This window comes from Mastigoproctus giganteus, chromosome 3, assembly GCF_048544385.1.
Source record: "Mastigoproctus giganteus isolate SK-2022 chromosome 3, ASM4854438v1, whole genome shotgun sequence".
In the NCBI taxonomy this organism is placed as follows: Eukaryota; Metazoa; Arthropoda; class Arachnida; order Uropygi; family Thelyphonidae; genus Mastigoproctus; species Mastigoproctus giganteus.
The window spans coordinates 107,450,055-107,477,731 of NC_143577.1; the positions used below are offsets into that span (position 1 = coordinate 107,450,055).

Genomic DNA, 27,677 nt, shown 5'->3' on the forward strand with positions numbered 1-27,677 from the left:
CAAGCGAACCCTCCTAGCATATCCTAGCAACCATGGCAGTATAGTTTCTCACTTTGGTTCTGATGTATTTGAGATGAGCTTGGAAGGAGAGTTTTCTATCTAGTACTATGCCAAGATATTTCAGTTGCTCTGACAACTTTATGGTCTTGTTTCCAATTTTAATCTGTGGTGGTCTTGTAATACAGAGAGTTCCTTTAAGAAGCAGAGAGTTTGTTTTTGATGGTGATATGGTCAAGCAGTGTGTTTTTGCCCAGTCCTGGAGGATTTGGAGTGCATGGTTTGCCAAGGTCTCAAAGCTGGGCCCTGGAATTTGCAGTCACCATCAGGATGAGGTCATCAGCAAAGGCTTGTGAACGAACCTCCCCGAGGTCAAGGCATAGAAATTCGTCCATCACCATGTTCCATAAGGTCGGCCCCAGGACCGAGCCCTGGGGGCAGCCACGGTGTATCCGTCGTGTGAGTTTCTGATAAGGTGCATTTACTGTGATTACCCTATTTGAGAGGTAGCTTTTGATGATATTGAACAAATTGTCCGGTACATTTGCTTGCCTGAGTCTGCGGAGGACGCTCGGCCACCAAAGGGTGTCGAACGCTCCCGCGAAATCAGTTGTAATCATCAGGAAGTATTTTCTGTCTGCTTGGTGGGCCTCAGTGAGCAGTGCCTGTAGAGCATCAACCGTGGAACGCCCTGGTCTGAAACCATATTGGTTTGGAGATATTAGGTTTGCTTTCTCATAGTGGCTTTGGATCCGTACATGGAGGAGACGCTCTAGGAGCTTGCTGCATACGGACAGGGTAGGGGGTGTGACAACTGTTGGGAGTATACAGCTAACACACACACACACACACACACACATCCAACACAGACCAATCAATCTTCTTCTACTTTTGTAGCTGCCATTAAGTTGTTCTATGGAAGTAAATACATCTAGTGTAATTTTTTCCCCGCAGTCTAAAAAAAAAAAAAAAAATCCCCAAAAATCTGCTGCTGAAGGCTGTAACACTTCAGCAAAAACATCTGTAATTCCCCCTTACTTTTTTCTATTTCTTTGTTTTTGATGAATATTTAGCTTATATTCAGCCAATACATCAAAAAGTGGCAAATGGCATTTATAAATTATTTTCGATTCACACACAGTAGTGTTTTATCTTTCATACTTAGTGTAACATATTACCTGCATGTAGAAGATTGTCCTTTAACTTCTATATTATGATAGGTGACTATGTTAAAAAACAGTGACCTAATGTACCTTCATTTATATTTCAATTCCACTGTTCTGTGTCTAAATATCTTTTCACAAAAATATTAGTTGTCCTACTTTTAAAACAGTTCTCAGATAATTTATCATGTATACTCATCACATATAACTGTAATCTTAATGTTAAGAAGTTGTTCGTATCTAACACAGTTCCTTTGATTGTTATCTTGAGATTCCAAGCACAGTACCTTATTTAATCAACATTATTGGGCATAATGTTATTCAACGACAGTATTTTTGGTTCAAATCACTCTGGCTACCTAGTGGTAACAAATAGCACTTTGAAAAAAAAAAAAAAAAAAAAAAAAAATTGCTACAATTTTGCTATTAAAAAATACTCTTAAAATGTATAAAAATAATCCAGCACAACTATTATCCACTAATTTCACCTTGAAGATAGTTTTTTTCTTCTAATGAATGTTATCTATTAACTACAAGTTGCACAACCAGTTATGCTGGTTATGCAACTTGTAGATAATAGGTAACCACTCATTGCAATTCAGATAATGCATCCTTCATCTCATATTATTAGTTTGGGATTTATGAACTGATTTATGTAATTACCACTTTTGAAAATAAAGCTTTTACTTACTAACCGTTTTTCTGCAGCGGAAGCTAAAAGTTCTCTTTTACATTGTTTTTCCAATTCTTCTTCTTCATCCATATGCTTAATCACGCTGGATACACCTATACATATGAAATTTATTATAAAATTATTATACATCCAATTATACTGAACTAAAAATTATATAAAATATCTACAAATACATAATATTGAATAAAGTAATGTACAAATTGCATTACATTACATTTTAGGCATTAACATTAGCAGTGGTAAATAATGCAAGCTTATACAACAACAGCCAAAAAAAAAAACATGACACCTTGCCATTCCACCTATTCATTCCCACAATAGTCTAGTCTGTAACCATCCTTCATCAATTTGAATGTGCTGCCTCGTATGCCTGGTCCGAGCAGGAAGGATCCTATCAGCATTGAGCTTGTTCAATCCATTCAAAGCCTTAAACCCCTCAATTAGATCACCTCAAAGTTGCCTAGACTCTAGATGCTGAAATTTGCAGAACTGAAGCATTTCTTAGAAAGAGCAGCCCTTCCCTTGGCTGACCAATCTCATTGCCCTTCCCTGTACTCATTCCAGCAGATCAACATCCTTTCTACAATGAGGCTTCCAGACCTGTATGCAGTACGTGAGATGTGGCTGACCATTGCCTTATACAACGGGATAATCATCTTATCCCTGCAAGCAAAATTTCTGAATATCATTGACAAAACACCATGAGCTGTCCTGGCAGCCTGTCTGCACTGCTCAGAGAACTTCATATCTGACTGCACAATTAGCCCCAGGTCTTTTTCCCCCTCAGTGTAGTACCACACAGCTGGTATGTTACACTGGAATTACTGCTACCCATATACAGCACTTTTCAATTATCAATGTTAAATATCAATTGCCATTTCTTAGTCCATCTGCCTAATGTTTCTAGATCCTGCTGCAGTAGTATACTGTCATTTACCACACTGTCAACTGTTGTATCATCTGCAAACTTGGACATTACGCCAGTCTTCATCAATATCATTGATAAATATAGAAAACAACAATGGACCCAACACCAAAACCTGGGAGACTCCACTAATAACATTAGTCCATGAAGAGTGATGTCCATGGATTACCATTCTTTGTCTTCTCCCACTCAACCAACCCCTTTATTCATGAAGGGGTTGGTTGAGTGGGACAATTTCTCTTTCAATTTCCAATTGGATATGACAAAAACATTTAGCTCCTTGTTAGAGCTTGATAAACTTCTGCCATTCCCTTCCCTAAACAATTCCTCATGTGTGAATGTAGATGCAAAATACTCATTCAGTTTTACAGCAACCTGAGCAGGATCATCAACAGTAAAACCATTAATATCAAGTGGACTTGAATTTACCTGTTTCATGATAACCCCCTACGGTTCTTGAAATTCCCAGCACCTTGCTTTCAAAGCTACTGCTCTCCCAATAGAAGCAGTGCAAGAATCACTTTCAGCTCTGCCTGTGGCTATTCTTAATCTATTAGTCTGTCAACAACTTTTATTAGATTGTCATAAACTTTTGCCCCTGGAAGACAATACATTTTCCATTTTCCTGACAATAGAGTCACCAGCAAAAACTAGTTCCTGTGGGAACAGTACATTCTACCCCCCCCAGTACTTCCCAGAGCCATGGCATTCCTACTAGCTTGAGCCCCTTGCTTTGATGCTCTGGTATGTGGCATGAATTTCATTCAACTGAATATCATTAAAAATACTTCACTACACAAATTACAGTGGAACGTCAATTAGCCAATCGTCGATTATCTGAACTGTCAATTATCCAAACCACTGCTGCCCCACCCAAAAAATTACAGTATCTCCTTTTAGTGCACTGGTTGTTATACTGAAATATTACTCCTGCTGCTTAATGCATTTGAAGGCCCACTAACACGGAGGCCTCTACTGGGCTAAAAACTGCAATGGCATGGTGTGAGTAAGTTTGAATGCAGTTCCATGGAGATACTGCTATTAAAGAGGATGGCATACTTTGCAAAAAAAAGACAATCTTGCATGGTTCAAAGAAAAATTCAAGATTACATATTTTAACAAATAAACCTTCCCAAGATTCATTATACTCTTATTTGTGTACAATTACTTGCGTTTATTTCTATTTATGTAAAAAAAAGTGTGGTTTATAGTTGAAACCATGTAAAACAATTAGGTAAGTTCAAAGTAAATATAATATACACTGTTCTTCAAAATGTTTTGGTTATTGTTTACAAACAATTTCCTAAATCAATTATTTTTATAATACTTCATATTTCAAAATACCTTGTGTACAATAATTAATTGTAGGCCTAATTACATTTTATTTCATATAAACTGGGTATTCTCGTGTATGTTTGATTATCTGAACCAAACTTTGTCCCAATTAGTTTGGATAATCGACATTCTACTGTATATCTGATTAGCATTAATAGAGGCATATGATGCAAGGATAACTTATACAGCATCAGCCAAAAAAAAAAAACCCTCCCATTTCACCCATCCATTTGTCTAGTTCCGCCTTGAATTTATTTAAGCTGTCAACTTCTACAACAACAGATAGTTTATTCCAGCAATCAACCACCCACTGGCTAAAGGAAAATTTCCACACATCTATTCTACAACTGTCTTTCCTCAATTTGAATTTGTCTCATCAGATGATTAATCTGGGCAAGAGGAAGAATCCCATCAGCACTGAGCATGCTCACACCATTCAAGCCCTTATACACTTCAATCAGATCACCTCGCAGGTGCCTAGTCTCCAGACACTGTAATTTGAAAAACATAAGCCTTTCTTCATAAGAGCAACCCTTTGTTCCATTCACTAATCTTGTTGCCCTTCTCTGTACTCGTTCCAGCAACTCTACATCTTTCCTAAAATGTGGCCTCCAGACCTGTATACAGTGCTCAAGATGTGGCCTGACCACTGCCTTATATCAGCATTTCTCAACTGGTTGTACGTGAATAATGGCTGAATTTTTTAAATTTATGAAATAATGAAAAATAAAACATTAAAAATTTTGTCCACTAAAACATGTTTTACCTATCTTTTTTCAATCTAAAATAAATCATGGAGCTCATAAATCATGAGTTGATTTCCAATTTTGTTTGTTAACCTCCAAGTGGAGGTTGTTGCATTTAATTGTTATTGATTACAATTAAATCACCAATGTTAATCAAGTATTTTATAGTTTATTTTGTATTGTTTTGATCAATATTTGTTTTTTAGTTTGTTCAAATTTGGTATTAAAAATGAAATAAAAATATGTATAATTTATAACATAACCTTATTATGTGAATATTCTTGACTATTCCTCTTAATACATATTTTAATGAGTGGTATGGAAATTTTTCAATTTTGGTTTTGTAATATAAGTATTAAAAAATGTTGGAAACCACTGCCTTATACAAAGTGATAATCACCTCCTTATCCCTGCCAGCAAACTTCCTGTATGTCATCGACAAAACCCCATGAGCTACTCTGGCAGCCTGTCTGCACAACTCAGAAAATTTAATATCTGACAGCACAATTACCCCTCTTTTTCATTCTCCACTACCCTGAGTGTAGTACCACACAGTTGGTACATTACTCTAGGGTTACTGCTGCCCATTCAGAGTACATTGCATTGGTCAATATCAAACTTAAGTTGTCACCTCTGAGCCCATCTTTTCTAGATCCTGTTGCAGTAGCATTGTCATTAACAATGTTGCCAACCTTGGTATTGTCTGCGAACTTGGAAATTAAGCCTCATATACCTTCATCAATATCATTGATAAATATAGAAAACAACAATAAATCCATGTATATGATATCAAAATTATTTTTTTCATCAAGTTCATTTGTGACAGCATCAAATTGGTGAGAAAAGACTTCCCCTTAAAAAAATCCATGTTGTGCCTGAACTATTTATGGAGGAGAAAGTGTTGAAGTTAAACATAAGAAAGGCACCAGGGGTAGATGGGATCTATCCAGTTATATTAAAGGAGGCAGCAAAGGAAGCAAGCAAACCCTTAGCCATAATTATGAGAGCACCCCTGGATTCAGGGGAGGTCAAGAGAGACTTGAGATAAGCTAATATATCGACAATTCACAAAGGTGGGAAATCAAAGAGTGACACGAATAATTACACCTGTTATTTTAACTTCTGTTCCTGGGAAAATAATGGAGTCACTGGTTAAAGAATCATTGAAGGATCATCTAGATAAAACTGCAGTTACAGTTCAGACAGTTTTGTCTGACCAATTTGACTGGATACTACAATCAGGTCACAAAGGAACTGGATGCAGTTAATAATTTTGATGATATATATATTGGATTTCAGGAAAAAAACTTTTGATACTGCTATACAAATTGAAGCATTAAGGGCAAGTTGTTGAAATGGATAAAAGAATGATTGAGTAGGAGAAGACAGAGTGGTAATCAATGGACACTGCTCTTCATGGACTAATGTTATTAGTGGAGATCCCCAGGGATCTCCACTAATAACATTAGTCCATTAAACAACAATGGGACCCACCACAGATCCCCAGGGATCTGTGGTGGGTCCCATTGTTGTATTGGTATTGGTATTGGTGTTTAAAGGCACAAGGGCAGCTAGGGCCAAAATGTGCCACCCATTGTTGTTTTCTGTATTTATCAATAATATTGATGAAGGTATATCATGCTTAATGTCCAAGTTTGCAGACGATATGAAGGTTGGTAGCATCATTAACAACCCCGTGCTTACTGGACGTCCTTACGTTCATTAAGGATGGTATGGTACTGCAACAGGATCTAGAAAAGTTGAGGAGATGGGCTGAGAGGTGGCAACTGAAGTTTAACATTGACAAATGCAAGGTACTGCATATGGGTAGAAGTAACTGCAGAGTAACATACCAACTGTGTGGTATGTTACTCTGCAGTCAGATATGAAGGTTTCTGAATAGTGCAGACAGGATGCAAAAGTAGCTCGTGGGGTCTTGTCACTGATGATGATATACATATTTATAGGATTTTTGCTAGGAGGGATAAGGAGGTGTTTATCCCCCTCTATAAGGTAATGGTCAGGCAACACCTTGAGTACTGCATACAGGATGGAGGCCTCACTTTAGGAAATATGTTGAGCTACTAGAATGAGTACAGAGAAGGGCAGCGAGACTAGTGAGTGGAACAAACAGTTGCTGTTACGAAGATAGGCTTAACTTTTGCAAATTGCAGCATCTGGAAACTAAGCATTTGCAAGGTGATTTGATTGAGGTGTACAAGGCCTTGAATGGTTTGGGCAAGCTCAATGCTGGTAGAATTCTTCCTCTTGCTCAGATTCCGCACCTGAGGGGTTATACATTCAAATCGAGGAAAGACTATTGTAGAATACGTGTGAAAATTTGCCTTTAGCAAATGGGTTATCAATTGTTGTTTTCTGTATTTATTGATGATGGAATATCGGGCTTAATGTCTAAGTTTGCAGATGACACAAAGGTTGGCAGGGTTGTTAATAATACTAATGACAGTACACTACTGCAATGGGAACTAGAAAAGTTGAGCAGATTGGCTGAGAGGTGGCAACTGAAGTTTAGCATTGACAAATGTAAATTACTGCATATGGGTAGCAGTAACCCCAGAGCAACGTATCAACTGTGTGGTACTACACTGAGGGTGGTAGAGAATGAAAAGGACGTGGGGGGTAATTGTGCAATCACATATGAATTTTTCTGAGCAGTGAAGATAGTCTGCAAGAGTAGCTCATGGTGTCTTGTCAATTATACACAGGAATTTTTCTAGCAGGGAGGAAGGATGTGATTATCCCCTTGTATCGGTAAGGGTATCCAATCCAAGTGTTTTACAAGTTTTGCGGCTCTGGCGAATGCAAAGTTTTTAGCTATATTTAGTGGTTTTATTAACTTAATTGTTGTGTTGGACTATTTTCTATAAGTAGCATATAGACCTAATCAAGATCCTTGGTTTATTCTGAACTTTGATAGCGAGATTTTGGAAGTTAATAATACTTAGTGTCAGTAGATTTACGGTTCGTAACTTGCTGCCATTGTTATACAATACAACGTACTAGATAGCATTAGCTTAGTATAATATATAGTATTATCGATTGATCAGTAAAATTTATTAATCTTGTTAAACTTCATTATCAATTGAATTGAACTTTTTAAACTAAATAACGACTTAGATTTTACAAATGTAACATTAGTAATTAATACATAACTTGATATGGAAGTTATATAACGAAACGTGGAAATACTCTGTACTGAAAAAAAAAAAAAAAACATATATAGTGTTATAACTGCATTGGGATATAAGTTTAGGGTTAAAATTTTGTACTGAAATTGAATTTTCTTGAAATTAAATCTAAATCATGACTCAGACCAGAGCAGCACAGCAAAAGGCTCAAGGTAATGGGAGTGCTGTGGCTCTGGGGAGAACTGAGGGAGGCAGTTGCCCTCTGAATCACAGCCTTTTAAAATGCACTGCTTGCTTGATGTTTGTGGAGCAATCAGGTACAGGACATGATTTAACCCCAGGGGCTCACATTTGGTGAGTATGGGCTTGGCAAAACCAGGATCCTGAGCTGGATATCATCATTCTTCTCTTTCTTGGTGATGCCATTCTACTTCTCTCTCTCTCTCTCTCACACACACGCGCACACACACACACACACACAGTGGGGGTAACTCGGGGAATTTTTTTTTTTTTTTTTGGCTGGTGCAGCATAAGCCTCAGGCTTCCTTGTACCATATGGCTAATAATAATAATAATGATATTGCCAAGGGGAATGTCTGTGTGTGCGTGCGATGTAAGGAATGTGAGTAAATCATGCGATGACTCAGCATTGTTATGGGCCTATATGAGCTTGAAGGACAGAGTGGATGCCCCGAAGGATCTAAATTAAGGGACCCATCAAGCTCTCAGCTGCCAACATCAACGCCAGAGCTTGCACTTGCACATCAAGCATCACAGCGGCAACCCCCAAGGCAGAATGCACTGGTCCCACAGGAACTAGTAGTTGTCGGTGACTCTTGCCAGGGAAACGGGAAACAAATTGTGAAAAAAGGATAGGTGGAACAGGAACAAAGTATGTCTGCCAGGGCATAGGTTGATGACGATGTAAAGCAGATATCAACTTTTAAGGGCACAAAAAGGTGATATTGTTGTACATGTTGGCACTAATGATATTAAGAGTAGGAGACAAGAGGAATTACTAAAAAGTACAGGTCACTGTTGAAAAAAAGCCATGAATTAGGGTTGAATTTGAAAGTGTCTGCAATTCTGCCCAGACACGATATGAGGGAGTATATGATGGGAGCCTTGTCGATCAATTCGGCATTGGAGAGATTGTGCAAGGCTCAAGGGGTAGAATTTTTCTCAGCCTGGTCTGTGCTTGTTAACAGGAGAGACTGCTTCTACAGGGATGAGAAGTGTAGAAGTCTACTTAAGTGTAGCTTTCTACAATTAAGTAGAAAGGGCAAGAATATTTGCTGATGCTATCGAAGCAGGGTTAGGTGAGAGAAAACTGCTAGATTGGGGGGATATATGGACTAATAGATTAACAGCAGCCGCTGGCAGAGGTGAAAGTGATTCTTGCACTACTTCTATTGGAATGAGCAGCAGCTTGGAAAACAAGATGCAGGAGATTTCAGAGACTGCCAGGAGTCATTGTGGTACAAGTAAACACATGGGTTGTGTTAGAGTAGCTAAGAGTAGGAACAGGTGCATGTATACTTGCGGGTACACCAATGCTAGGAGATTGGTAAATAAATTTGACAAATTTGAGGTGTTGGTCAAAACATCACAGGCTGATATTGTTGGGATATCAGAGATGAGGTGTCACACAGATAAGGAATGCAGAACTGGAATTTGGGGAGAGTACAATGTGTACAGGAAGGATAGACAGGATAAGAAGGGGGAGAAGGAGGGATTATGCTATTAGTTAAGAAACACAAAATCCAAAGAGGTACAGCCAGTCGATATTGTTGGAAAGTGCAGTGAGTCAGTTTGGTGTGACATAAGCAATGGGAAATCAAAATTAAGAGTAGTAGTGTGTTATAGGCCTAATGACTCTGATGAGTATAATAAAAAACTGGGAAATAGAGTGGGCCAGTAAATAAAATTGTACAGGGAAATAGAGTGGGCCAGTAAATCAGAGAGTCTTATAATCGAGGATTTTAATTTCCTGGATATTGACTTGAATTTGTGAGTTGGTCACTCACGCACTAGCAAGGCTTTTGTGGATTTATTAGATGATTGTTTTCTACATCAACATGTTCAGGAGGCAACTAAAGGGAGTAATACTCCTGATCTGATTATCAATAGCGATTCTTCATACATTAAGAATCTGCAGATAAAGGAACCACTAGCTTGCAGTGATCACAGTGTGCTGAAGTGGGATTTACTCAAAGAGGTAACTACCATCAAGGATAAAGGGAAGGGTTTTTGCTTTTGTATTGGTATTGGTATTTTTTTGGGCACAAGGGCAACTAGGGCCAAAATGTGCCTGTTCTTATGACATGTTTTTATATAAAATTTGGTTCCAGTTTGTAATCATAAAAAATCATATATTTGTATCTGCTTAAGAAAGGTAAATAGTTCTTTTAAATTCGCATTGTTTCCAATAATATGGGCAAGTGATAGAGGCTCTTTCAGTTGTGACAGTGAAGGGAAACTATTTTTTCGGAAATAGGAATACTGCTTACAATCTAAGAGTATATGCTTGACGGTAAGTGGTAAAGCACAATGAGTGCATTGAGGTGGGACCTCCTGCTTGAGTAGATATATATGGGTTGGATGTGTATGCCCTATGCGTAATCTTGCTAGCACAACCTCTTCTTGTCTGTTTTTTCTTAAGCTAGATTTCCATAGTGCTGGTTTCTCTTTGATTTCAAGCAATTTGTTGTTCGTTTGTGACCTCCAGATTTCAGACCACTGGATTGTATTGATTTTTTTAATGTGCTTCAAATAATCTACGTATGGTACTTGGTAATGTGATGGTATTGCACTGTTTGGTTGTTTGGCTGCCTGATCTGCTCTCTCGTTACCTGTGATACCAAAGTGCCCTGGGATCCAGCAAAATAGCACTGCATGATTCTTACTTTGTAGGTGGTTTAAGCAGGTAATAATTTGTTTTATGATGGGATGCGATATTGAAAGTTTATTGTCCAAAGCGGATACTGCACTCATGGAATCCGTGTATATTATACTGCTAGTATTGTGGGAAGTGTTTATATTTTCTAGGGCTAATTTTATTGCGTATAATTCTGCAGTGTAACTGCTACACTCAACTGGTAATGATATTGAAAGCGTAAATGAGGAAAAGACAGCTGCAGCACTAACAGAAGAGTCTGTTTTCGAACCGTCTGTATATATTATACAGCGTTGAGCATTGTTGAGGGCATGGTCTTTATGTAGCTGTTTAATACTTTCATATGGCAGGGATTTTTTTCCCCATTGCTAAAAATAGTTATCACAGTGAGGGAGAGTTACAGACCAGGGTGGATCAGGTACATCTTTCTCTTGAAGCATATTGTCAAAGTTTATGTCCCAGGCATGTATCACTTCTTTTAATTGAATACCAGTGGGTCTATTTTCTGTAACTTTGCTGTTGTAGAACGTGATCCAATCAGGGTTGAGAAGCAATGGTCGAACAGGATGGGCTGGAAGGCTTTGAATTTTGGCTGCATAATTAAGGAGCAGAATTTTCCTTCTAAGGTGAAGGTGGAGGTTCATGCGCCTCTACATACAGACTCTGGACATGGGATGTTCTAAAGGCTCCTAGCGAAGTACGAAGGGCACTGTGTTGTATGGTGTTCAGTCTGGTTAGTGCACTTTTCCTAGCAGAGTCATAGACAACAGCTCCATAATCTAATCGGGACCTGATAAGAGCACGATACAGATGTAGGAGAGAGTATCTATCAGCACCCCATTTCATGGCAGAAATGGACCGAAGAATATTTAGTTTCTTTAAGCATACTGTTCAGAGATATGTTATGTGAGAAACAAAGTTAAGTTTGGTGTCCAACATTAAACCTAGGAAACGAAGATTACTGGTGAGTAGTATCAGGTGGTTCTTTAGCCGTAGTTCCAGTTCCGGATGCAGCTTGCGTTTTTTGCAGAAGTGAATTGCAACAGTTTTTTGTTCTGACATACGATATCCATTCTGCTGTGTCCATATTTCTAGCTTATTTATGGAGAGTTGTAGCTGTCTTTCAATAGTATGAATATTTTTTGAACTGCAAGATAGAGTGAGATCATCAGCGGACATGTATAATTCGACAGTATTGGGAAAGTTGTGGGTTATAGTGTTCAGCCTGAGTGAAAAAAGAGTAGCGCTAAGTATTGACCCTTGTGGGACACCTTCTTCTTGGTTATAAATACGAGAAAGTACTGTTTGATAACAGACCTGAAAAGTTCTATTTTGGAGGAAGTTTTGAATAAATTTCGGTAAATGTCCCCGCAATCCTAGGGAATAAAGTTCTCGCAATATGCCATACCTCCAGGTTGTGTCAAAAGCCCTTTCAATGTCCAAACTTACCATTACAAGGTGTTCATTTCTCACATAAGCATTACGGATATTAGTCTCTGCTTTCACCATGAGATCTAAAGTGGATCTGTTTTGTCGAAATACAAATTGATTGTTGTTTAGCAACTTTTGAGTTTCAAGAACCCAGGTAAGCCGCCTGTGTATCATCTTTTCTAGAGTTTTACTCAGGCAACTGGTGAGGGATATTGGTCGATAATTTTGTGTGAGTGATTGATCTTTTCCTGGTTTGGGAAAGGCTAGAATAACAGCGTGATGCCAGGTAGAGGGATATACACCTTCAAGGAAGATCCGATTAAAGAATGTTATTAGCAAATTCAGAGATATATTGTTTAGATGTTTTAGCATTACATAATAGATTCCATCAGCTCCGGCAGCGCTATTTGGTGATCTGTTTATTGCTGTTTGGAGTTCACAAAGACGGAAAGGTTGATTGTAGGCTAGAAACTGGGTAGTTTGGAAATTTATCTTATATTTTTCTGCTATGGCTTTAGTTTGTAGAAAGGAAGTATCATAAGCAGTAGTGGCGGAAGTTTTGGAGAAAGTCTCTGCAAGCGCATTGGCTATTTCTTGTGGTGAAGATATTTCTTGTCCGTTCTTGGTTAAAATTGGAACAGAAACCGGTAAAAGTTTGCCATTTAGCTGTCGAATTTTTTTCCAAATAATTTTACTGCTGGTGTCTTTTGTGATAGAAGACGCAAACTGTATCCATGATTCTTTTTTGGCTTGTCTTCTAATTTGTTGTGCTTTTGCCTTAAGCCTTTTAAACTGAATTAGGTTGTGGGTGGTTGGATACTTACGGAACAGATTCCAGGCTGCTTTTTTTTTCCTTTTTCGTTATGGTACAAGCATCATTCCACCAATGTCTAAGATTTCTGTGTTTGGAAGCAGAAAACATTGGTATTGCTTTGGAAGCTGCTGCTATTATTTGTTTGGTAATGTGCTCGGTGACATCATCAATAGACCCTAGTTGTATCAATTGGCTATCAAAGGGGATGGAGACAGAAAACTTTTCCCAATCTGCTTTAGAAAATTTCCATAATACCCGATGATCAGGGCAAGGTGTCTGCGTTGTTTGGATTCTGCATATTATTGGGAAGTGATCACTGTTGTGCAGGTCATTTAAAACCATCCAATCAATAATAGGAAGTAACTCAGGGGAACAAATAGACAAGTTAATTGCCGACATACACCCCGTGGAGAGATGAGTGTAGGTGTTTTGACCAGTGTTTAGCAAAGTTAGGTTCACTTGGTCTATGAGCTTTTCTAGCAAGTGCCCTCTATTATCCGTGTGAGCAGATCCCCATAGCGGATGATGTGCATTTAGGTCACCAAGAAGACAAAAAGGAGATGGTATTTGTTTTATAAGATCTTCTAATTCTTGAAACGTGTAAATATTGTTAGGTGGAAGGTACAAAGAGATGAGAGTTATTGTTTTTCCCATTGCTACACGAATTGCAACGGCTTCTAAGTGGGTCTGAAGAGGAATGTTTCTTGCTGGAAATTTATAATTCACTAAGATTGCAACTCCACCACGTGCATGGCTTGAACTAATTCTATCTTTTCTATAGGCTGTAAAATGTTTAATCGAATAAGTTACCTTTGGATTTAAGTAAGTCTCTTGCAAGCAAATGGCTACCGGATTATATTGCGAGATCAAATCATATATATCATCGGTATTACTGCGTAAACCTCTGCAATTCCATTGTACGATGTACATCATTATTTGGTTTTAGAGAGGGAAGATGATTCTGTCTGTTTCTTGTAAGATGGAGCAGTTTGCTTTTGACGATCATGTTTTATCTTATCCTTTCTTGGAAAAAAAGGGCGTCCGTATTCTGTACTCCCTTCTACCTCATCGGTACCAGTAGATGAACATCCAGTTTCCATGTCATCTTCTGCATGAAGATCAAGGACTGTTTCTTCTTGTGCATTTACAGCTTCGCTGTCCATGCTGCTTGAATTTGGTTGTTGCAATTCAGTGAAGCGTTGCCTTTGTGGTTTCCTTTGTAATTTATCAATTGACGTAATTTTAGATGGAACTGAGAGTGGAGTATTGTTTATTTCGTCGATTGAAACAGGTTTGTTAGCGGGCTGATTTGTCAAAAGTACAGATCGTGCCCATTCTGCAATGGATGTGTTAGGTGGGATTGACACTTCTGTTTGGATAGCAACAGCTTGACAGTTTTGGGTAGCAGTAGCATAGCTGCATTTTGGCATTGTTACCTTGACTTGTCTTCTTGATATGATACTTTGTTTTCAATCTTAAACTTCTGTATCTTTTTTTCCATTTTCCACAAATCACATGATTTTGAATAAGCTGGGTGATCATTCTTACAGTTTGGGCACTCTGGAGATTTTGCAGTACAATCTGTTTGAGAATGATTTTTCGAACCACAATTAGGACATGTAATTTCTCCTCTGCACGTTGTTTGAGAATGACCAAATTTTTGGCATTTGAAACACCTTAAGGGATTTGGAATGTATGCCCGGACTCGGCAGTGGAGGTAGCCTGCTTTCACTGAGTTTGGTAAATTTGGTGTACTAAAGGTCAATATGATATTTCGTGTTGGAACTAGTTTATCGTCCTTCCTGATCATGATTCGCCTTGCTTGTGTTACTTTTTGTTCTTGTAATTCCGTAAACTATTTCCTCTTCGGTGACGTTTAGTAAATCCCACTCACTTATAACTCCTTTGGAGGAGTTCAGTGTATTATGCGGGGTGACTTTAATTGGGATTCCGCTTATAGTTGAAAGTTTCAATAACAGTTCAGAGTGTCTTGCCTGCGTGGTTTCAATTAATAGATCTCCTGACTGGATTCTTTTTACCATTTTTGGTTTTCCTGCTGAGTTTTCAAGACATCTTTGAATGACAAAGGGAGACAATTTGCTTACTGGTTGATTCGATAGTGAATGCATTATCAGAAAAGCTGGTGGTTCTGGTTTGCTAGAATCTGTTCTCATTCTTTTTGAGAGAATTGGATCATGTTCCCTTCTATGGGTGTCAATATGTTGAGAGCCTGTTGGCTCTAGTGGTGGATATTCGTCGCAATCCATTGTTGCTCCTTTTCGCCCCGGGAGAGGAGCTTCCTTCTCCCAGGTTACCGACCTCGCCATGTGGAGGCAGGAGCGGTGCCAACTAGTGGCCAAGCGATCAGAAGAATTGGAGAGCAGTACGTTGCTAGCGATAGCAGTAACGTTGCAAGTGGGGTTAGCAGTAACGTTGCTAGCGTTGAAGCAGTGACGTTGCTCAGAGAGGGAAGCAGTAACGTTGCAACCAGTCAGCAGTGACGTTGCGAGCGGTGGAGGGTTTATGAAAGCACTAGTACTCACTCTAGGAAAAACGCTAGAAAACGCACTATAAAGATCGCTTGGGAACTATCGCTTGGCACTCGGGGCCTTTTGCTTTTGTAAAGGCGACTATGGAGGCCTGAGACAGTATTTAAATTCTATACAGTGGGACCAACTGATGATATTACCAACAGTAAACTCAAAATGGGAAGCATTCAAAGAATTAATCTTGGAAGCTACTAGGCTTGACACGCCAATTAAGAAATATTGTTCAAGATTTAGGCCTAAATGGATGTCAGATGAACTAATGAGACATGTTGCAGAGAAGAAAAATGCATGGGTGACAAGGAAGCCTATGATAGATATAAGCTGGTCTGTAACCAAGTCACAAAGGAGATTAGGCAAGCAAAGGCAGATTATGAGAAATCTTTGGCAAAGGATGCAAAGAAAAATAGCAAAGAGTTATTTACCTATGTAAACTCTAGAAGGAAGGGGATGAATCAGATTGGTCCACTGAATATATTGTTGATGATCCTGCTCAGGTGGCTAACGAACTAAATGAGTATTTTGCATCTACATTCGCACATGAGGAGTTATTCAGGGAGGGAAATCCCAGAGGTGAACTAAACTCTGGCAGTGAGCTAGATGATTTTGTAAAAACTGAGAGGAAAGTGGAGGAGAAATTGGTGATGATAAAACATAAGAAATGCACCTGGGGTGGATGGGTTTATTAGAGTTTCCTTGGACTCAGGGGAGGTACCCATGGACTAGAGATGTGCAAATGTGACACCAATTCACAAAGGGTGACAAGTAATTATAGACCTGTTTGTTTAATTTCTGTTCCAGGGAAATTAATGGAGGCACTGGTTAAAGAAGCACTGCAAGATCATCTAGACAAGACTTCAGTTATAGCTCAGACATAGCATGGTTTTGTTAAGGGGAAGTCTTGTCTTACCAATTTGTTTGGATACTATGATGTGGTCACAAAGCAACTGGATGCAGGGAATAACTGATATCATATATTTGGATCTTAGAAAGGCATTTGATACTGTTGCACATGGAAGACTGCTGCAGAAATTGGAGCAGTGCAGCATTGGAGGCAAATTGCTGCTATGGATAAAGGAATGGTTGAGTGGGAGAAGACAGAGTGGTAATCAATGGACACTGCTCTTTATGGACTAATTTTATTAGTGGAGTCTCGGGGTTCAGTATTGGATTCATTGTTGTTTTCTGTTGTTGTTGGTGTTTATCGGCACAAGGGAAACTTAGGCCAAAATGTGCCTATTCTGGTATTTGGATAGATGCTGGAAATTTGTTTTATTTGATTTTAGAAATATTCATATAGTCTGGTTTGTTTAAGATAAGCAAAGAGCTCGTCCATATTAGCATTGTTTCCCAACATGTGGATTAGTGATAAAAGTTCTTGCATTTGCATCAGAGAGTGGAAAGTATGATTTCTGATGCGAGAATGAATTGAACAGTCTAAGAGAATATGCCTGACTGTAAGTTGTGATGAACAATGCATGCTTATAGGAGGATCGTCACCAATGGCAGGAACAAGTGGATCAGGTGTGTGTGCCCTATGCATAGTCTTGTCAGTATTACCTCTTCATGCCTGTTTCGCCTATAGCTGGAGTTCCATAGTTGTGGTTCACGTTTAATTTCACGTTTAATATGGGTCTTCCAAATGTTTAACCATTGGTCTCTACAGATATGCCAGATAAGCATTAGTAAGTCTATATAGGGTACTTCGTAAGATGGTTGTTTGTTTGTTTGTAATTAGTTTTTAGGAGTATTAGCAACTAAGGCCATATTGCTCTGAGGATATGCAGTGGTCATTCCCTGACCTTTCCGCATCCTCCATATTTGGTGGTCACGGGCTCGAACCCCAGAAGTGTGTGCTACGCACTGCTGCTTCTGCCCACCTGGCTACGGAGGCACCTTAGTAAGATGGAGGTGCACTACTGTTTGGCTGCCCGGTCAGCTGTTTCGTTACCTACGATGCCAGCGTGCCCCAGAATCCAACAGAAGCTTAGAGTACGATTCCTATTCCATAAGCGATTTAGATCAGACCGTATTTCTTTTACTATGGGATGTGGAATTGAGAATATATTATTTGTTGTGGACAGTGCACTCATGGAGTCCATATATATTAAACTAGTGGTGTTGAGATGAATATTGATATTCTCAATAGTTAGCTGGATTGCATACAGTTCTGCAGTATAGCTGCTGCATTCAGTTGGGAGAGATACAGACATGTGAACGAAGAAAAAACTGCTGCAGCACCTACAGCGCCATCTGATTTTGAGCCATCAGTATATATTATGCAGCTCTACTATTATTATATGTATAATATATTATACATATAATAATGCATAATATATTATTATATATTATGCATTGCTATAAGCATGCCCTTCATGCAGTTGTTTGATGTTACTGTTTTCCAGGGACTTTTTTCCCCATTGTTGGAAATATGTGTCACAGTAAGTTAGGTTTGTGGACCAGGGTGGATCAGGTATTTTAGTTTCTTTGAGTGTGTTTTTAAAAGGTACGTTCCAGCAGTGAATCAACTCTTGTAGTCTAACACCAGTGGGTCTGTTTTCAGTGGGCTTATTGTTATAAAATGTTATCCATTCAGGATTGAAGAGTAGCGGTTGATTGGGATGATCTGGAAGGCTTTTAAGTCTGGCTGCATAGGTGAGTAGTAACATTTTCCTCCTAAGGAGGTTTGTTTGCCTCTATATAGAGACTTTGGACCGGGCAAGTTTGGAAGGCCCCAAGAGCAGTGCAAAGAGCACTGTGTTTTATGGTATTTAGTCTTTTAAGCACACTTTTCCTGGCTGAGTCATAGACAATTGTGCCATAGTCTAGATGCGACCTGATGAGAGATTGATACAAGTGCAGAAGAGTGTATCTATCTGCACCCCATGCTATGGCAGAGATAGCTGTAAGCATATTGAGTTTTTTCAAACAGATGGTTCTAAGATAACTTATACGCATGGAAAAATTCAGTTTCATATCTAGTGTTAAACCCAAAAAGTGGATATTGCTGGCAAGAGGGATCAGATGATTTCTTAATTTAAGTTCAGGTTCTCGATGTAATTTGCGTTTTTTACAGAAATGGATCGCAATCGTCTTTTGTTCTGATAGACGGTAACCATTTTGTTGAATCCATGTCTCCAGCTTATTTATGGAGAGTTGTAGCTGTCTCTCAATGGTATTAATGTTTGATGAATGGCATCATATGGCAAGATCGTCAGCATACATATATCTCTACAGTTCTAGGAATATTCTGTCTCATGGTGTTTAGCCTAATTGCAAAGAGGGTAGCACTAAGTATGGGGCACTCCTTTTTCCTGGATAAAACATTCTGACAGTACATTCTGGTGACGAACTTGAAAAGTTCTGTGCTTGAGAAAATTCTGAATGAATTGTGGTAAGTGTCCTCTCAACCCCATGGAACAGAGCTCTCAAAAAATGCCATACTTCCACGTGGTATCAAAAGCTTTTTCGATGTCTAGACTGACCATCACTAGATGCTGATTTTTAACATAAGCGTTCCAAATATTGGTTTCAGCTCTTATCATAAGATCCAAGCAGGATCTGTTTTGGTGACAATTTAACAGCATTTTACTTTCAAGGACCCATTTTAACCTGTTGTGTATCATTTTTTCGAGTGTTTACCAAGACAGCTGGTGAGAGAAATTGGTCGGTAGTTTTGTGGAACTGATTGATCCTTTCCCAGCTTAGGAAAAGCAAGAATTATTGCATGATGCCATGAGGAATTATTGCATGATGCCATGATAAACACATTCAAGGAAAATCTGATTATAGAATACTAGTAATAATTTTAAAGATGGGTTATTGAGATGTTTGAGCATTATCTAACAGATTCCATCCGGTCCTGCTGCAATGTTTGCTGATCTGTTTAGGGCTTCTTTGAATTCAGTTAAGTTGAATGGCTGATTATAAGAAAGAGGCTGTGTGTTATTAAAATTTGTTTTATATTTTTCTGCTGAGATTTTAATTTTCAGGATTGAATTGTCATATGTAGATGCTGCTGATATTTCACTAAAGGTTTCTCCAAGGAAATTGCCTATTCCTTTAGGGGGAGGGCAGTTCTCGTCCATTTCTAATCAGGTTTGGATCAGTAAATGGAATGTATTTATTATTTAATTGTTGGATTTTTTTCCATATTATCCGACTGCTGGTGTCCTTCGTGATGGTACTGACAAATTTTATCCAGCAGTCTTTTTTTTTGCTTTTCTTCTTATTTGTTTTTTGTTTTTTATATAATATGAGGTTGGCTGTTGTGGGGACCTACAAAACTGATTCCAGGCTTTATTTTTCTCTCTTTTGGCACTATTACAAGCCTCATTCCACCAGTGTTTTGCAGAGGATTGAGGAATTGTTTCAGAAGCTCCTGCCAGAATATTTGTAGTAATGTGCTCAGTGACTGTCTATAAATTGATCACCAAAGGACACACAGAGTGAGTATTTTATCCAATTTGCTTTTGAGAACTTCCATTTTATTCTCTGGTCGGGACATTGGCATTGCTTTGTTTGCATATAATTGGAAGACGATTGCTGTTGTGTGGATCTTCTAAGATTGACCACTTCATACTGGAGAACAGTATGGGAGAGCAGAATAGACAGGTCACAATTGCTCAGGTGGACCCTGTGGGAAGATGAATATAAGTGTGATGGCCAGTATTTAATAAGATTAACTGATGTTGGTTCAGTAAGGTCTCAATCAGATGTTCTATTTAACACGAGAGGGAAGATGCCCACAATGTGTGATACCCATTGAAGTCACCGAAGAGACAGAAGGGTGTTGGCACTTGAACTATAAGATCTTCTAGTTCTTTTAATGTGACAATTTTTTTCAGACAGGACTGTTTGGCGGAAGGTATATTGAAACTAGTGTTAGCATTATTCCAAAAGCCATGCACACAGCAACAGCTTCCGAGTCGGTTTGTAGAGAGATAATTCGAGAGGGAATTTTAGAGTTAACTAAGATTGCCACCCCTCCATGTGCAGATCTTGCAGTATTCCGGTCTTTTCTATACATTGTGAAGTTTTTGATCGAGAGATTTACTTGACGCATTAATTTGGTTTCTTGTAAACAAACTATCATTGGATTATATCGATTAATCAGGTCATATTAAGTCGTCTGTATTGGCATGCATGCCTCTATAATTCCATTGAAGTATGTGCTGCATCACGTGGTTTTTGGAGTTATTATTATTATTATTATTATTATTATTAATAGCCGTATGGTGCAAGGAAGCCTGTGGCTTATGCTGCACCAGGAAAAAAAAGTTCCCAAGTTACCCTGAGAGAGAGAGAGAGAGAGAGAGAGAGAGAGAGAGAGAGAGAGAGAGAGAGAGAGAGAGAGAGAGAGAGTCAAAAGTAGAAGGGAATCACCAAGAAAGAGAAGAATGATGATATCCAGCTCAGGACCCTGGGTGTGCCAAGCCCATACTTACCAGATGTGAGCCCCCGGGGGTTGTTTTGATCTGTCTGTTTTTTTTTTTTTTTTTTTTTGAATAGTTTGTTTGTATCGTACAGTTTTATGTTTATCTTTTTTTGGGAATGCCGGTCGCTCTGTATCCATGTCTTCTTCTGCATGAAGATGTAATATAATTTCACCTGTTTCGACTTTGTTGTTAACATCCATATGTATGGAGGATTGTTTCTTGGTCTGGATATGATCTGTTGGTGCTGATTTGTCTGCTTTTTTAGTAGTTTCAGGTATATTGGGTGGAACAGAAATTGCTTTTTTAGTAGTTGCAGGTATATTGGGTGGAACGGAAATTGGAGTATTACTTTCTTGTTCTTGCAGACTTTGTTTGGCATGTTGCGGCTTAGCGTTAAGCACGGACCTGGCCCAATCAGCAATTGAAGTGTTTGGAGGAACTGATGTCAGTCTGAGTGGCAATAGAAACACGCTGTTGAGCTTCTTGTGCATATCGGCATAAACTGCATGATGTGCTTTTTGGCTTCCTGGTATGTTACCTTGTTTTCTGTTTTGTATATTTTTTTCCACTTTCCACATTTCACAATTTTTTGAATATGCTAGATGATTTCCTTTGCAATTGGGGCAAGTGAAGGCAGTTACAGTGCAGTCAGCTTGGGTGTGCTCTGTTGAACCACAATTTGGGCATATCATAGTGCCACGGCATGCTACCTGGGAGGGTCCACATTTCTGGCACTTATAACACCTGATGGGATTAGGTATATATGGATGTATGCGACAATTTAGATACCCTGCTTTAATTGTTGTTGGTAAATTTGGGGTACTGAAAGTCAGTATTAGGTTCCGTGTAGGCATTAATTCTCCATCTTTCCTGATTAATATTCTCTCTGCTTATATGACTCTTTGATCAGCCAATTCTTGCACAATTTCTTCCTCTGAGATGTTAATGAGGTCCCACTCTGCTATAACTCCTTTGGAGGTATTCAGAATGGCATGTGGTGTAATTTTCAGTGGTATTCCACCAAAGGTGGTCAATTTCATTAATCTTTCTAAATGACTTGCTTTTATTGTTTCTACCAGCAGATCTCCAGACTGTAGACGTTGTACCATCTTTGGTGTTCCTACAGCATTTTCCAAGCATTTCTGAATTAGAAATGGGGATAATTTGCTCACAGGATAGTCTGACAGTGAATGTATAAGAAGAAAGGCTGGGTGATCTTGTTGACATGGATTTTTTTTTTTGCCTTTTATTTTGATAATGGCCACGATCAGGTTGGTCTGTATCGGTAGATGATCTCAATGGTTCAAGTAGAGGAAAGGTTTCTTTCTCCACTTTCTACTCCTTTTGGCCCTGAGGGTTGCGTTTACCAATCAGGTTACCGGCCCTACCATGGGGAGGCAAGAGTAATGCCACAAGTGGCCAAGCGGCTGTTAGGTTAGCAACTCTAATAAGAATAAAAGGAAGGTTGTCGTCTCTTTCCTGAGACTTACTATTAACTTACTACTTGTAAGATGAAGTCTACAGTGCTTTTTGAAAGAACTTAAAAGAAACTAACGAGAAACTTAAAGAGAAGAGTGATTCCTTTAAAGGAGAACGCTTTAGATTGCTTTATAGAGTTCAGAAATCGCCTGGCACCTGGGGCCTGTTGTTTTCTGTATTTATAAATGATATTGATGATAGTATATCAGGCTTAATGTCCAAGTTTGCAGACGATACGAAGGTTGGCAGAGTTGTTAATTACACTAATGACAGTATGCTGCTGCAACAGGATCTAGAAAAAATGAGCAGATGGACTGAGAGGTGGCAAATGAAATTTAACATTGACAAATGTAAAGTACTACATGTGGGAAACAGCAACCCCAGAGCAATGTATCAACTCTGTGGTACTACACTGACAGTGAGAGAATGAAAAGGACTTGGGGGTAATTGTGAAGACAGATATGAAGTTTTCTGAGCAGTGCAGACGATCTGCAAGAGTACCTCATGGTGTCTTGTCAATGACATACAGGAATTTTTCTAGAAGGGATAAGGAGGTGTTTAACCCCTTGTATAAGGCAATGGTCAGGCCACACTTCAGTACTATAAACAGATCTGGAGGCCTCATTTTAAGAAGGATGTAGAGCTGTTGGAACGAGTACAGAGAAGGGCAACAAGATTAGTGAATGGAACGAAGGGTTGCTCTTACAGAGAAAGGCTTAAGTTTTGCTGATTACAGTGTTTGGAGACTAGGCATCTGTGAGGTGATCTGGTTGAGGTGTATAAAGCCTTGAATGGTTTGAGTATGCTCAATGCTGATGGGATTCTTCCTCTTGCTCAGAATAATCGCCTGAGAGGGCATAAATTCAAATTGAGAAAAGGCAGTTGTAGGATAGATGTGCAGAAGTTTGCCTTTAGCCAGCAGGTAGTTGATTGGTGGAACAGACTTCCATCTTTTGTTGTGGAAGTTGATAGCCTAAATAAATTTAAGGCTGAGCTGGACAGGTATTTGGAATGAATGGAGGGGTGAAATTGGAGCTTTTTTTTTTTTTTTTGGCTTATGCCACAAGTAAGCTTGCCTGCTTGCTTGCTTTCTTGCATCATATGCCTCTAACTAATGCTAACAACACACCTACAGAATTCCAATCTCCTGCTAGCTAGTAGCAACAGTCATGTAAATTGATTTTTTTTTTTTTTTTTTAAGTAATTGATAACTGATTCCTCGTCATTATCATCAGCAAATAAGAGTCATAGAGGGACTTGTTTCCGTTACAGGCATTTTAGCATTTCCATTGCACAGTGATCCATCAGTTGTATTACACAGGCAATATTTGGTGGAAGAAATTTCACCATAAACATTTTGTCAATCTAGTTTAAACATTTTATTGACAGATGTGAAGGTGCAATGTGGAGTAATAATATTTTTCCTTCTTTATCAATCAAATTTTGATATTAGCATTAGTAGAGGCATTTGATGCAAGAAAGCAAGCTTATGTAGCATCAGCCAAAAAAAAAAAAACCCACTTCCACTTCACCCCTCTGTTCATTCAAAATACCTGTCCAGCTGAGACTTAAACTTATTTAGGCTATCAACCTCCACTACAAGGGATGGAAGTCTGTTCCACCAACCAACCACCCGCTGGCTAAAGGCAAATTTCCGCACGTCTATCCTACATCTGTCTTTCCTCAATTTGAATTTATGCCCTCTCAGGTGATTATTCTGAGCTAGAGGAAGAATCCCATCAGCATTGAGCATGCTCAAACCATTCAAGGCTTTATACACCGTTGACTTTCACTGTTGAAAAAAAGCCGTGAAGTAGGGTTGAATTTGAAAGTGTCTGCAATTCTGCCCAGACACGATAGGAGGGAGTATATGATGAGAGCCTTGTCGATCAATTCGGCCCTGGAAAGATTGTGCAAGGCTGAAGGGGTAGAATTTTTTTCAGCCTGGACTGTACTTGTTAACAGGAGAGATTGCTTCTACAGGGATGGGATACACTTAAATAGAAAGGGTGCAAGAATATTTGCTGATGCTATCGAGGCAGTGTTAGGTGGGTCGGAAAACTGCTAGCTTGGGGGGAGACAAAGACTAATGGATTAACAGTAGCCACGGGCAGAGGTGAAAGAGATTCTTGCACTGCTTCTATTGGAATGAGCAGAAGCCTGAAAAACAAGATGCAGGATATTTCAGAGACTGCTGGAAGTCATTGCGGTACAAGTAAACACATGGGTTGTGTTAGGGTAGCTAAGAATAGAAACAGGTGCATGTATACTTGCGTGTACACTAATGCTAGGAGTTTAGTAAATAAATTTGATGAATTTGAGGTATTACTCAAAACATCAAAGGCAGATATTGTTGGGATATCAGAGACGTGGTGTCACACAGATATAAGGAATGCAGAACTGGAATTTGGGGAGTACAACGTCTACAGAAAGGATAGACAGGATAGGAAGGGAGGAGGGGTTATGCTATTAGTTAAAAAACACATAAAATCCAAGGAAGTGAAGCCAGTTGACATCGCTGGACAGTGCAGTGTTGAGTCAGTTTGGTGTGACATAAGCATAGGTAAATCAAAATTGAGAGTAGGAGTGTGCTATAGGCCTAATGACTCTGATGAGTATAATAAGATACTGTACAGGGAAATAGAGTGGGCCAGTAAATCAGAGAGTCTTATAATGGGGGATTTTAATTTCCCAGATATTGACTGGAATTTGTGGGTTGGTCACTCACACACTAGCAAGGCTTTTGTGGATTTATTGGATGATTGTTTTCTACACCAGCATGTTCGGGAGGCAACTAGAGGGAGTAATACTCTTGATCTGATTATCAGTAGTGATTCTTCATGCATTAGGAATCTGCAGATAAATGAACCACTGGGTGGCAGTGATCACAGTGTGCTGAAGTGGGATTTACTCAAGGAGGTAACTACCATCAGAGGTAAAGGGAAGGGTTTTTGCTTTCGTAAAGGAGACTATGCTGGTCTGAGACAGTATTTAAATTCTATACAGTGGGACCAACTGATGATGTTACCAACAGAAAATTCAAAATGGGAAGCATTCAAGGAACTAATCTTGGAAGCTACCAGGCTTTACATACCAACCAAGAAATATTGTTCAAGGTTCAGGCCTAAATGGTTGTCAGATGAACTAATGAGACATATGGCAGAGAAGAAAAATGCATGGGATACATACAAATTAATGGGTGACGTGGAAGCCTATGATAGATATAAGTTGGTCTGTAACCAAGTCACAAAGGAGATTAGGCAGGCAAAGGCAGATTATGAGAAATCCTTGGCAAAGGATGCAAAGAAAAACAGAAAAGAGTTCTTTACCTATTTAAACTCAAGAAGGAAAGGGATGAATCAGATTGGTCCACTGGATGTTGATGGTTCAACAGTTGAGGATCCAGCTCAGGTGGCTAACAATCTAAACGAGTATTTTGCATCTACATTCACACATGAGGAGTTATTCAGGAAGGGGAATGTCGTAGGTGAAGTAAACATTGGCAGTGAGCTAGATGATTTTCTAATAACTGAGAGGAAAGTGGAGGAGAAATTGTTGAGGATAAACATAAAAAAGGCACCCGGGGTGGATGGGATCTATCCAGTTATATTAAAGGAGGCAGCAAAGGAAGTAAGCAAACCCCTAGCCATAATTATGAGAGCTTCTTTGGACTCAGGGGAGGTACCCATGGACTGGAGATGTGCAAATGTAACCCCAATTCACAAAGGAGGATCAAAGGCTGACACAAGTAATTATAGACCTGTTAGTTTAACTTCGGTTCCAGGAAAATTAATGGAGGCACTGGTTAAAGAAGCACTGCAGGATCATCTGGACAAGAATTCAGTTATAGCTCAGACACAGCATGGGTTTGTTAAGGGCAGGTCTTGTCTGACCAATTTGATTGGATACTATGATGTAGTCACAAAAGAACTGGATGCAGGGAATAACTTTGATATTATATATTTGGATCTTAGAAAGGCTTTTGATACTGTTGCGCATGGAAGACTGCTGCACAAATTGGAGAAGTGTGGCATTCGAGGCAAATTGCTGGTATGGATAAAGGGATGGTTGAGTGGCAGAAGACAGAGAGTGGTAATCAATGGACACTGCTCAACGTGGACTAATGTTATTAGTGGAGTTCCTCAGGGTTCAGTGTTGGGTCCATTGTTGTTTTCTGAATTTATAAATGATATTGATGATGGTGTATCAGGCTTAATGTCCAAGTTTGCAGACGATACAAAGGTTGGCAGGGTTGTTAAGGACACTACTGATACTATGCTGCTGCAACAGGATCTGGAAAGGTTGAGCAGATGGGCTGAGAGGTGGCAAATGAAGTTTAACATTGACAAATGTAAAGTACTACATATGGGAAACAGTAACCCCAGATCAACGTATCAACTCTGTGGTACTACGCTGACAGTGGTAGAGAATGAAAAGGACCTGGGGGTAATTGTGCAGGCAGATATGAAGTTCTCTGAGCAGTGCAGACGAGCTGCAAGAGTAGCTCATGGTGTCTTGTCAATGATATACAGGAATTTTTCTAGCAGGGACAGGGATGTGATTATTCCCTTGTATAAGGCATTGGTCAGGCCACACCTTGAGTACTGTATACAGGTCTGGAGTCCTCATTTCAAGAAGGATGTAGAGCTGCTGGAACGAGTACAGAGAAGGGCAACAAGATTAGTGAATGGAACAAAGGGTTGCTCTTACGAAGAAAGGCTTAAGTTTTGCAAATTACAGAGCCTGGAGACTAGGCATCGCCGAGGTGATCTGATAGAGGTGTACAAGGCTTTGAATGGCTTGAGCATGCTCAATGCCGATGGAATTCTTCCTCTTGCTCAGAATAATCACCTGAGAGGGCATAAATTCAAATTGAGGAAGGACGGATGTCGGATAGATGTGCGGAAATTCGCCTTTAGCCAGCGGGCAGTTGGTTTGTGGAATAGACTTCCATCGCTTGTTGTTGAAGTTGATAGCCTAAACAAATTTAAGGCTCAGCTGGACAGGTATTTCGAACGAATTGAGGGGTGAAATGGGAGTAGTGGTTGTTTTTTTTTTTTTTTC

The 27,677-nt window shown here is 39.2% G+C and overlaps 1 protein-coding gene across 1 annotated transcript in view; it reads right to left on the reverse strand.

Moving 5' to 3' along the window:
• The window catches only part of LOC150088209 (poly(ADP-ribose) glycohydrolase-like), a 325,145-nt gene that overhangs the window by 278,941 nt on the left and 18,527 nt on the right, over positions 1–27,677 (reverse strand). Inside the window, exon 2 of the mRNA XM_090370070.1 lies at positions 1,856–1,946. Within this exon, the coding sequence (XP_090226196.1) occupies positions 1,856–1,946 (91 nt within the window). The remainder of the gene's footprint in view (positions 1–1,855; positions 1,947–27,677) is intronic.